Source organism: Orycteropus afer, unplaced genomic scaffold (genome assembly GCF_000298275.1).
Source record: "Orycteropus afer afer isolate SDZICR_OR568_19922 unplaced genomic scaffold, OryAfe1.0 scaffold00024, whole genome shotgun sequence".
In the NCBI taxonomy this organism is placed as follows: Eukaryota; Metazoa; Chordata; class Mammalia; order Tubulidentata; family Orycteropodidae; genus Orycteropus; species Orycteropus afer.
Genome location: NW_006921611.1, coordinates 7249945 through 7262928, shown reverse-complemented (window position 1 = coordinate 7262928; position 12984 = coordinate 7249945). Strand labels below are relative to the sequence as shown.

At 35.8% G+C, this 12984-nt stretch overlaps 1 protein-coding gene across 1 annotated transcript in view; it reads right to left on the bottom strand.

Annotated features, from left to right (window-relative positions):
• ADAM9 (ADAM metallopeptidase domain 9) overlaps window positions 1-12984 on the bottom strand; it is a 233057-nt gene that overhangs the window by 32543 nt on the left and 187530 nt on the right. The window contains exons 17-18 of the mRNA XM_007935059.2: window positions 3162-3242; window positions 2799-2904 (exon numbers count right to left, since the gene is read on the bottom strand). Coding sequence (XP_007933250.1) covers window positions 2799-2904; window positions 3162-3242 — 187 coding nt within the window. The remainder of the gene's footprint in view (window positions 1-2798; window positions 2905-3161; window positions 3243-12984) is intronic.

Below are 12984 nucleotides of genomic sequence, written 5' to 3'. Positions count from 1 at the left end.
CCAGTCCTGTGCCAGCTCCCTGATCTTTGCTATGCTTAAGCCCATCGTTGCAGCCACTGTGTCAATTCATCTTGTTAAGGGCCTTCCCCTCTTTCATTGATCCTCCACTTTACCAAGCACGGTATCCTTCTCCAGAGAATGGTCCCTTCTGACAACATGACCAAAGTAGGTGAGACAAAGTCTGCCCATTCTTGCTTCCAAGAAGTATTACTGCTGCATTTCTACCAGGACAGATTTGTTAACTATTTTAGCAGTTCATGTTACTTTCAGTATTCTTCTCCAACACCACAACTCAACAGCATCAACTTTTCTTTGGTCTTCCTTATTCATTGTCCAGCTCTCAAATGCATGAGGTGACTGAAAATACCACGGCTTGGGTTAGGCGCACCTTTATCTTCAAGGAGATTATCTTTGCTCTTCAGCACTTGGAAGAGGCCTTTTGCAGACTTGTCCAAAGCAATACAATCACTGGTGTTGATTGTAGAATCAAGTAATATGAAGTCTTCGACAACTTCGACCTTTTCTCCATTTATTGTGATATTGTGATGCTGCTTATTGGTGCAGTTGTGAGGATTTCTGTTTTCTTTATATTGAGATGTAATCTATACTGCAGACTGTAGTCTTTAATCATCTTCAGTAAGTGCTTCAAGTCATCCACACTTTCAGCAAGCAAAGTTGTGTCGTCAGCATATCGCAGGTTATTAGTGAGTATTCTTCCAATCCTGATGCCATGTTCTTCTTCATATAATCCACCTTATCAAATTATTTTCTCAGCATACAAATTGAACAAGTATGGTGAAAGGACACAATCCTGACACACTCCCTTCCTGATTTTAAACCATGCAGTGTCCCATTGTTCTGTTTGAACAACAGCCCCCTGATCTATGTACAGGTTCCTCATGAGTACAATGAAATGTTCTGGAATTCCCATTCTTCTCAACATTATCCATAATTTGTTATGATCCAAACAATTGAATGCTTTTGCAAAGTCAACAAAACACAAGTAAACATCTTTCTGGTATTCTTTGCTTTCAGCCAAGATCTATCTGACATCAGCAATGATATACCTCATTCCATGTCCTCTTCTGAATCCAACTTGCATTTCTGGAATCTCTCTGTCAATATACTGCTGTAATCATTTTTGAATTATCTTCAACTTTCACGTTATATTAATGATATTGTTCAATAATTTCCACATTCTGTGGGATCACCTTTCTTTGGAAAGGGTACAAATATGGATCTCTTCCAGTTAGTTGGCCAGGTAGCTGTCTTCCAAATCCCTTGAAATAGCCAAGTGAATGCCTCCAGCATTGCATCTGTTTGTTGAAACATTTCAATGGGTATTCCATCAATTCTTGGAGCCTTGTTTTTTGCCAGTTCTTTCCATGCAGCTTCAACTTCTTCCTTCAATACCACTGGTTCTTGATCATATGCCACCTCCTGAAATGGATGAACATCAACCAACTCTTTTTGGTACAGTGACTGTGCATGCCTTCCATCTTCTTTTGATGTTTCCTGCATCATTCAATATATTGCCCATAGAATCTTTCAATATTGCAACTCAAGACTTAAATTTTTTCTTCAGTTTTGAGAAATGCTGGTTTCCCTTTTGGTTTTCTAACTCCAGGTCTTTGCACGTTTCATTATAGTAATTGAGTTTGTCTTCTCAAATTGCTCTTTGAAATCTTCTGTTCAGCTTTTTTATCTTGTCATTTCTTCCATTTGTTTTAGCTACTTTTCATTCAAGGCCAAGTTTCAGAGTCTCTTCTGACATCCATTTTGGTCTTTTCTTCCTTTCCTGTCTTTTTAATGACCTTTTGCTTTCTTCATGGATGATATTCTTGATGTCATCGCACAATTCCTCTGGTTTTCGGTCATTGGTTCAAAGCATCAAATCTGTTCTTCAGACTCTAAATTCAGGAGGAATAAAATCAAGGTCATATTTTGGCTCTCATGGACTTGTTTTAATTGCCTTCAACTTCAACTTGAACTTGCATATGAGTAGTTGATGGTCTGTTCCACAATCAGCTCCTGGCCTTGTTTTGGCTGAAGACACTGAGCTTCTCCATCGTCTCTTGCCACAAATGTAGTCAATCTGATTCCTGTGTACTCCTTCTGGTAAGGTCCACGTGTATAGCCACCATTTGTATTGTTGAAAAAAGGTATTTTTAATGAATAAGTCGTTCTATCATGTAATTCTATCATGTAATCTCCAGAATTATTTCTATAACCAAGGCCACAATTTCCAACTACTGATGATTCTTCTTTGTTTCCAACTTGTGCATTCCAGTCACCAGTGATAATCAACACATCTTGATTGCACGTTTGATCACTTTCAGACTGCAGAAGCCTCACAGCAACATTTAAGCCACCACAGTACAACAAACTGACAGACAAGCTTGTCTTCCTTAGCTGTTCCAAATCACTCCACTCCTGCTTCCCAGCCTGCCCTATGAATGAAGAATCACTGAATTTAAAGCAGAAGACTGACATTACCAGAACTGAAATCTTTGAAGGAAAACATTCAACTCTGTGATGTGTGTGAAATGTGGATTATAGGAAGCAAGAGGAAAACAAGGGGCCTTATTAAGAGGCTACTTACATAAGTTCAGGCAAGGAACTAAAGGTAATAAATGGAAACTTTTTAAAAAATGGAAATACTGGTAAAGAATTTAAGAGACAGAATTAACATAATTTAATCTTTAACTAATGTGGAAAGTGAGGGAGAGGCATAAGGATGCCCAATTTCTGACTTGGGCCACTGGGAGATTACCCTTATTTTCTTCTACATTACTTGCCATTGTATGTGGGTCCACTGTCCACACTTCCTCCATATCCTTTAGTCTCGCAATTTGGAGGAGCCCAGCCATTTTCACAGTGACAGTTCTTATTGCTATTACATACCTTCAAAACAATAAAAATACCACTTTTGTTAATTGTGAATGCTGCTTTGTATCATCAATTCATGAATGGAAACCAAGAGAAAGGATTCTCTTGTAAATTCATATACACTAATTTGAAGAATGCAGTTTACTGGAAATCTAAATTCCCCAATACCTAGAAAAGTCATGAAAGTCATGAAAGGTGTCTCCTATCCTCACTGGGAATTCTAATTAGTCAACACGAATTTCATGAACAAGCCAAAGAAGACTATTACCTACCCCATGTCCATAACACTTTTTTTGAATATCACAGTCGTAATTCAGAACAGAAGCATTTACACATTGGAAGTTTCTACAGATCTGGAAGAAAAAAAAAGTGAACTAATGAGTAAGGAAAAACTGAACACATTAATATAAAGAAGTATTCCGAAAAAAGATCTTGGCACAGATTATTTTACTGGTGAATTGTTTCAAACTTTCAAGGAATGGCTAACTACCATATTGTATTTTAAAAACATAGAAAAATAAATAAAATTAACTACTTGGTATAGAACTAATAAACAAAAAAGACAAGAGGACACAAAGTACAAAAACAAAGATGAGATTACAATCAAATCTTTTCTATGACTATAGATGTAAAGTTCCTAAGTAAATTATCCACAAATAGATTTTTTTTTTAATCAAAAGTGACCAGATAGAGTTGATTCCAGGACTATAAGGAAGGCTCAATAATAGGAAATCTATTGCTATAATACTTGACATAAATGGATCAAATATTTAAAGCTTGTTCTTACTACAACAGATACCAAAGGGCATTTGGTAAAATTTAAAACTAGTGTTAATTTTACAATTTTTCAAAAATAAGAATAAAAAGAAACTTTCTGATGAGAGGAAACCTACCTCCCAGTATCAAGATTAATGATGATATAATAGAGACATTTCTACTAAAATCACTACAAAAAATCATTATCTTCTATATAGCTCTAGAAATTACAGTTCATGAAATATAAAAAAAAAAAATAGTGTTAAATACCACAAGGGAGATGAAAGGGATCATTACTGAAAATAATATTAAAATAAAAACTTAAGTCAAACAAAAACAGAAATTTCTCAGTTTTCTAGAAAATAGACATCTTGGTGAAAATTGCTGTTTTGTCCTAAGTCTGCAAAAAAAAGAACATGGACTTTTTTAAAAAAAAAAGTGTTAGCTTTACATTTTATTAGGTAATCAAATACACAAAATCAGGATATTTAAATGCTATAGTGAAATAAATAGTAATTACAGAACAAACCTAAAATGAGACATTAATAGATGTCTTTACTAATCTAAAAATGCACTGGTTTGGCTAGAATTGTACTTAGAGTCAGAAGATCCCCAAATTTGGTTTCTTCCAGTAATTCAAAATTCCTTTTTAAATAAGAAATAAATTATATGATTAAAATTCAAAAGGTACTTAAGACTCTACTGTAAAAAGTCACTCCACTTGTGCTTTACCTGTGCCATACCCAGTTCTCCTGGATACAGAATTCAAAATACTTTTTTCATATATACGTAGGTTTTTACAGAAGTTATTTACCAAGACTCCCTACTCAACTAAAAGCACACTTTTCTTTTAATAACTGATATGCACTGGATACTTGAAGAATTTATTAAGATGACAGAAATAAAATGAAATGTGTTCAGATCTGGCAGATTTGCTTTAGGGAGCAGAAACATTTCAAGTCTTGAGTAGAAAAGGGTGTTCTGAGTTCTGACCAACATTGTACACCTTGTAGGATGGGAAGAACTAAACTGGAAGGAATTATTTATTGGTGAATTCTTTCAAACTGTCAAGGAATAGCTAATTCCCATATTATATATGGGATAAACTGCTAGAGTAAGAGAGTAAGACCATTCTCCCAAACACCATCCCCACAATCCCCGACACTAACAGCCACCCATTAAAAGATGGCAGGTGGAAGTTAACTACAGGATTTCTGGTTTACTGACTTCATGATGCAAGTTTGAAACCAAAGGTAAACTACCTGGGACAATAAAAAGAAGCTTAAGAGTTCTTTTCCACTGTCACCCACTTGGAAGGGGATCTATGTAGGAGATGCTGGATAGACAGGGAGAACAATGTGGAACAAAACTCAAAATCATTTGGGAAAAAAAAAAAGCAGGACCAGTTTTGCTGGTCCGATAGAGCCTGGTGGAACCACTGAGACTATGGCCCCTAGCTGCCCTTCAGGTCTGGAATTGAACCCACACCTGTGGTTTCCAGCCAAACAAAATACAGGCATGTGAGTTAAACATTTACCTCAAGTAGATACATGCCTTGGAGAGAACAATCATGGGAGAAGGAAGGGCTGCTTATGCACAGGGAGACAGCTCAGGGGGCAGGAGAGTATGGAGGGATGGTCACTGGGAAGAGGTAACTATGGGGAGGAAGTGGGAGGGGAGCTGTTGCATTGTGGTAAACTGTGGTCAATGACATGAGACAAAGTATATGTGAACTGCTGTATGGAAAGTGAATTTGCTCTGCAAATCTTCACCCAAATCACAATTTAAAAAAAAAAAAGAGTTCTTTTCCATATTTTCCTCACCCAATATTTAGCTTCTTTACTAAATAAATGTTGAAAAAATTCATTAAAAATATAAGTCTGAAGTAGTGTAAAACTATTACCCTGCTCAAAGTGTCCATAGCCCAGCCTTAGATGGAGGCTTGCCAGAAAGGATAGTCTCCAACTGCCTTATTAGAACTAAGGTGTTAGGTGCCCAGACCATACCAACAGATACAAAGTTATGGCTATACAAAATATGTCACATTTCATTTTATCAGTTGTTAGTCTGGCTTGGTAGGGTGGAGGGTCGACGAAAGAGGGGGAGGCCTTCAACGAGATGGATTGATACGGTGGCTGCAATAATGGGCTCAAGTATAGCAGGGATTGTGGGGCTGGCGCAGGATCGGGCAGTGTTTCATTCTGCTGTGCATGGAGTCGCTATGAGTCGGAAATGACTCGACGGCACTTAACAACAACAACAACAAGAAGTCTGGTTCAAGGTGTGTCAGTATAGGAACACATACCAAATATTTGCTGTCTTTTTTGTACATAAATTTTGTTGGCATAGTTAAGAACTTAATAAAAAACAGAAAAACAAAAGACCTTAAAGATCTATCTATGTAAATAATAACCTGGAATTTAAAGTCAGTATTTTCCCAACAAAAAAAATAGGGCATGGAGGTTTGGAAATAATGGAATTGCATCTTACATGGAGAAAAAGAATACATAATATTTATATTCTTGACATAGGTTTATATATATGTACATTAATGTGTTTTTATTGCTATTAAGAAAACAAGTAGTAGAACAGGAAAATAAATAAATAAAACATGTATAAGTGCCACGTATCTCTCTCTCTCTCCCCTTTTCCCATACACACACATGCACACATACACAACTTGTAATATTAGCAAGAGAGGTAAAGTAGGAAATATAAAGAAAGCACTTTAAAACAGCATTAAATAAGATCATAGAAATAGGATGAACTGTTAATAAATTAAATTGTGCTAATAAAAACCAAAGCCTCCCATGACCATGAACTGTTGTTGATAGGTGCCATGGAGTCATTTCCAACTCATAGCAACCCTATGTACAACAGAATGAAACAGTCTCTGGTCCTGCACCATTCTCACAAGTTTTGCTATGATTGAGCCCATCACTGCAACCACTGTGGCAATCCATCTTGCTGAGAGCCTTCCCCTTTTTCACTGATCCTCTACTTTTAACAGCTAGTACCCCTAGCAAATGAGTTTGGAAAGAGGGAAAATGAGTAAGGTATCATCAGAGAACCTTTACTTTTTGTTTTACCCAATATTTTTTTTTAACATTTTTAAAGAAGATAAGATATTCCCATAATGTTAGAAACAAAATTTTTTCTAAAGGAAGAATAAACTTACACTAAATTTAACTATGTCCTATTCATGAGACACACACTGAAAATAATTGGGGAAAAAAAAATCTTCTAGGCAAGCAAATATAAAGAAAGTATGATAAAAATATCAATATTGATTAAAGTAAAATTTAAGTCAAAAACATTAAAAGTGAGCAAAAGCTCATTTTAAACTGATGTAAGATATAATCCACAACTAAAATAGTCAAAAGGAGCTCTGGTGGCACAGTGGGTAAGGCATTTGGCTGCTAACCACAAGGTCAGCAGTTCAAACCCACTAGCTGCTCCATGGGAAAAAGATGAGGCAATCTACTTCTGTAAATATTTACAATCTTGGAAACCCAATGGGGGTCGCTATGAGTCAGAATCGACTTGATGGCAGTGGGTTAAAACAGTTAAAAAAAAAAAAACTCTGCTAAAACCACAGCATTCTCAGTGGAAAAACTTTTAGAACTATAAGGAAATATGAATAAAGAAATGTTCCAGCCCACGTACACACTAATCAGAGACTTTAACATTCCTTTCTCTAAGTTTTTAACATATCAAGAACAATAAATGAGAATTAAAAAGATATAAATATATAGTTATCAAATACTCTATCTTATAAACAAGAATACACTCTTCAAATGCTCTCAGGATATTTCTCAAAAAATCGAACATATAAAGTCAATTGATTAAACATGGTATTTCATTCTTAAAAATGATCAAAGATATTAAACTAATAAACACCACAGTCAGCAAATCTTTATTAAAAAGTTGCCTTCTCTTAAGTTACAGTTTGGGAAAAGAAAAGGGCATGTTTTTTGTTGGTTATTATTTTCAAACAAGACAAGAAGCATATTTTCTACTATATCAAGTTTCAGAGAAAAATCTCATAACTTTGGCAACATGCAGATTTTTAAGTCTACAGTAACCTATCACAATTATCATGAGTTCTTCCCACTGCAGATTCACTCAGCCTATGATCATCAATCAAAGTCTCTGAATGTCAAAACTATGCCATTCTTAAATCATGGAGAAAGAACACTTCAAATACTACTTTTAAAGAACAGATTACAGGCTTTTCTTTTTTCATTTAGTTTTTTTAAATTAAAACGAAACGAATGGTTAAAAATCAAGTAACACTGAAAGGCTTATGAGAAAAAACAACTCATGTAACCTGCACACTCTTTCCTAATCTGACAGTCTAGCTGTTTAAAGGCAACTACTGTCTGTTCTGGCAACTACTTCCTTGTTCTAAAATAGTATGCTTATATTGCTTTATTTATTTATTTATTTATCTACTGATTTATCTACATCATCTACTGATGCCCTTTATGATAGATAAGAATTGTATTTTCTTACACAACCTTCATTGTCCCTCCTCCACTTTCTCAAAATAAATATTGCTTAATATTTACATCATGGGAACTCTGGTAGCGTAGTGCCTAAGGCACTTGACTCCTAACCAGTAGGCTGGCAGTTCAAACCCACCAACCAACCACTCCTCGGAAGGAAGGCTGGGCAATCTACTTCCGTAGTGATACCACCTCGAAACCCAAGGAGGGATTGCTATGAGTCGGGTCCAACTCGACAACACATAACAACAACAATTTACATCATTAATACTGGGACATTACCATGTCAGTACCTAACACCCCACAACGTCCTAAGCAAGTTAAGAACCAGATGGGAGAAGACATAGGAGGCTGACAAATAGAGATCAAACTATCACCTTAATTACTGAAAAAGCTGTTGAACATGCTCTAAGTACACAGCAACTATGGGCTTCCTAATACTGTACCCCAGAATCAAACTTACCTGCGCAGTCACAGGCTGCTCTGGACAACCACAGGCCTCCCCCCACAGAAGCAGAGCCTGCCCTGCTAAGCTTACTGCATGGCTGAGAGAGCAGACCAGAATGCACCCTCTCTGCAGGCAGGCAGATCTGAAAAGAGAAGACAGAAGGGACTGAGCCACTCATGCCCAGTGTCTTCTCCCGAATTCATCTACTGGATCAGTCACTTGACCTCCCTCAGGAAGAAGTGAAGGAGGCTCAGATTAAGGTCAGGGATAATATTGTAACAGGAGTTCCTCTACAAGAAAACATGAGAAGAGGGGAGAAAGTACTCCTTGCCAAAAATTAAGACAGAAACACTGTATATTTCAACTCTATGAGTTTATTTCCCTTCTCATGTAACTTTTTGTTTTTACTACAGCTAATACTTGCCTTTCTTCTTACACAACTGGCCTTGATTATATCCTTAGTATTCTCCCCCTGCCTCCCAAAAAAGCTATCATGGCATTTCTTCTTTCAAGTTCCCCCTTTCTCTAGAAACCTCTCTTGGGGGTCCTCTTGCTCCAGCCTGAACTGACTGCTCTCCTGGCCTGGTCTACAGCTGTTATCTTGGAATTTCTCTTTGACACTGTCCTGTTTCCTGGATTATAATTCTTTTTTTTTGGTTTACATCCTCACTTGCTAGAACACAACTTTAGATGATTTCCTTAGAAAGAATAAATAAAAAATAAATTTTCTGAGTCTTTGAATGTCTGAAATATTTTCATTGTTTCCTCTCAACTTGATTGACACTTTGGCTGTGTAAAGAATTCTAGAGAATTTGAGAATTCCTCAGCAATGCAAAAATATAGCTCCCTTGTCTTTCACAATTCACTTCTGAATCTCATTCCATTATATGTATTTATTATGGATTGAATAGTGTTCCCCAAAATATGTGCAACTTGGCTAGGCCATTATGATCAGTATTATGTAATTATCCTCCATTTTGTAATCTAATGTAATTATCCTATGTTTTGTAAATCCTAACCTGTACAATGTTAATGAGGGAAGATTAGTGGCAGTTATGTTAATGAGGCAGAATATAATCCACGGGATTAAGTTGTATCCTGAGTCAATCTCTCTTGATATATGAGAGAGGTTAGGCAAATAAGCAGAGATCAGAAGGACCTGGCTACCACCAAGAAACAAGAGCGAGGAACAGAGTGTGTCCTTTGGACCCAGAGTCCCACGCTGGAAACCTCCCAGAACCAGAAGATACAGAGAGAGAAAGCCTTTCCCCAGAGCCAGCTCTCTAAATTTAGACTTCTAGCCTTCTAAACTGTGAGAAAATAAATTTATGTTTGTTAAAACCATCCACTTGTGGTTATTTCCATTATAGCAGCACTAGATATACTAAGACCATAACCTATTTTTGTTTATTTGTCTCTGGATGTTTCTAGGATTTTTCTTCACCGATACTCTGAAATTTCACAATTGTTAATTTTGTTTTCTTTCTCCAAACCCTGGGAGCTCTGGTGGTGTAGTGCCTCAGGCATGTGACTGCTAATCAGAAGGCTGGCAGTTCAAACCCACCAGCCACTCTTTGGAAGGAAGAATGGGAGGGCAATCTACTTCCATCATGATACTGCCTCAGAAATCCCAGGGTCGCTATGAGTCAGATCTGACTCAACAGCAGTGAGTTTGGTTATTTGGTTTTCTCTAAAACCCACTTAGTTATCTTTTAGAATTCAATTGATCCTCTCAGTCATTTATCTTTTCTCTCATATTTGTCTATCCCTATCTTTTTGTCCAACTTTCTCAGAGAACTGTCCAAATTTATATAACAGTCCATTTATATTTCAGTTATACGTTCATGAAGTGGAACTATGTACTATAGTAAATGGATAGGGAAGCAGGCTTCTCATACAAACACCACTAAAAATAATATCATAGAGCCTATCTTCTGTCTTCTACCTACAAGAATAGGCAACTTGCACTGGTATTTTGTTGACAGGGTAGGAGAAGCAGACTGAAAGGCTAGCTTCTCCACATGTCAACAAAGATTAATTTTCAGTCCCATGTGCCATCGTACTCTGCTGTAACCAGTACTTTAAAATCAAAAATCTGTTTAGGGTTCTGTCAGGCTAAGAGGCATGTCTTCTTGTTCACATCCCCTCTGTCTGTACTTTCCGTTACAGGTTCTACTACTCAGTCAAACTTTTCACCGTCTTTCAGTTTTTCAAAACATTGTTGAAATCTTTATTTACTGATGAAATCTCCCATATTTTGTACTTGGAGATTTATTCCTTTATATTTTGAGAGGTTTGGGGAGAAAAAGAAGAGAAATGAATATTGCAATATATCATCTTTTGCCAAACTCCTTTTTTCCACTTCATATTTTTACTCTAAATCTCATTGATTTGTAGTAATTGACCAATATTTTTCACTTATTCCAATACCAGAAGAGGGAAGAAAAGTAAAATTAAACACACACACACACACCCCAAAAACAACACTGAGTAGGAAGCACAACTAAAGAGTGAACTACATGGAAGGGAGACACAAGTGAATATCACACTTCTGTAGCTAACAGAAGTCCATTCTTGATGCTCCCACTAATGCTCGATCTCAGATAAGTGAAACTGTAGAAAACAAAGGGAAGCTATAGCAAGACATAATGTAGTGGTCTCTTTAACTACTGTATTATTTTGTTTGTTTTCTTTGCTTGTTTGCTTATCTTCTACCCAGAGCTTTTCTATTCCTTTTTTTCTGGCAAAGTTTCCTAACTCTTCACTTCCCCTCACAGCCTTCATTTAAGCAGAGAGTTAAGCATGTGATGATGCTACCAATCATACTGCTTTATTTCTCTGGACATTACATTAGGCTTCTTAAGCTGTGCCTTATACTCCTTTCCAGGACATCTTGATTTCTAGAGGTAGGAATAACAAACCTATCTAACTCAGGGTTGCTAGGAAAATGTGAGATGAATTCTTCCCTGTTGTGTGATAAAGGTCTATATGCAATAAAAGAAAACAGAGCCACTGAGAGAGAAGCAGAGGTAAAAGAGACAGAGGGAAAAAACAGAGGAATATTATCTGAGATTCTGGCTTCCAAAGCTTTTTTGATTCGGTGGTTTGAATCATTAAATTTCCTTTTATACTTTAATCCAGTTTTTGCTGAGCTTTTGTGAGATTTAAGAGTATGAACTATAACCTACAGAGTAAAATTTCATAAATTCCAAAAACTATCATGAGAATACCACATCAGATATACACAAGGATATTCATCAGTAAATAGAATCCAGGAACATATCTAAGGAATAATATATAACATTGCTATTGTTTGCTACAGAAACATAAGAATGGTTTAGTATAGGAAATTTATTAATATAAACCATACCAATATCAAACTAAAAAACTATTATTTCAATGGTGGTCAAAAAACTAGTTGCAAAATTTGAAATCCATCTTTATTCATATTAGTTAAGATTAAAAAGATACTCTACTGAAATGATATTTACTACCTCAAGCTATAGCCAAAATCATATCTAACCTTGTATGGCTACATGCACTCCCATTTATATTAGGTAAAAGGTGGAGAGGTACACTATATCATGATTATTTATAATTATTCTGAATTATCATTATATTATTATAGGAGAAAAATAAAAATTATATAACAAAAATAAATCTAAGTTAAAATACCAGAAACAAATCAAATTTTTACCAATTATAACATTTATAGATGACAACTGTTTATCTAGAAAGTTCTAATATAATGGGCAACAAAAACATGAAACACTACATATATGGCTGCTAACAAATAAATATATACAAATTATTATTTTTTGAATGTCAATAGTAACCAGTCAAATATATAATATATAATAAACCTAATAGCTTCTCTTATCAATAACAACAATTAGAAAATGTAACAGGAGAAAAGAGCCTATCCATAACAGCAATGAAGGTATGAAACACCTAGAAATAAAACAAACAAAAAATAGAAAGGACTTCTACGACTATATCTTTAAAAGAAGACCCCCCCTACCCCCAACAACAACAACCAAAAAATATGTAGAGACATACCATGTTCTTCTATGGGAAGACTCAATAAAGTAAAGATGTCAGTTTTCCCCATTATAAATTTATAAAAATTAATGCCATCCCAACCAAAATTCCAAAAGGTCTTTTTTTCATTTTGCACCTTGACAAAATGATCTCAAATTCATCTGGAATGATAAATGAATAAAAATAGCCAAAGGAACTATGAAAAAATAATAAAAGGGGGGTTTGTACTACCTGCTATTTAAAATATATTATGTTGTTGTTGTTGTTGTTATGTGCCATCGAGTCGGCCCCGACTCATAGCGACCCCTCCTTGGGTTTCCGAGGCAGTATCACTACGGAAGT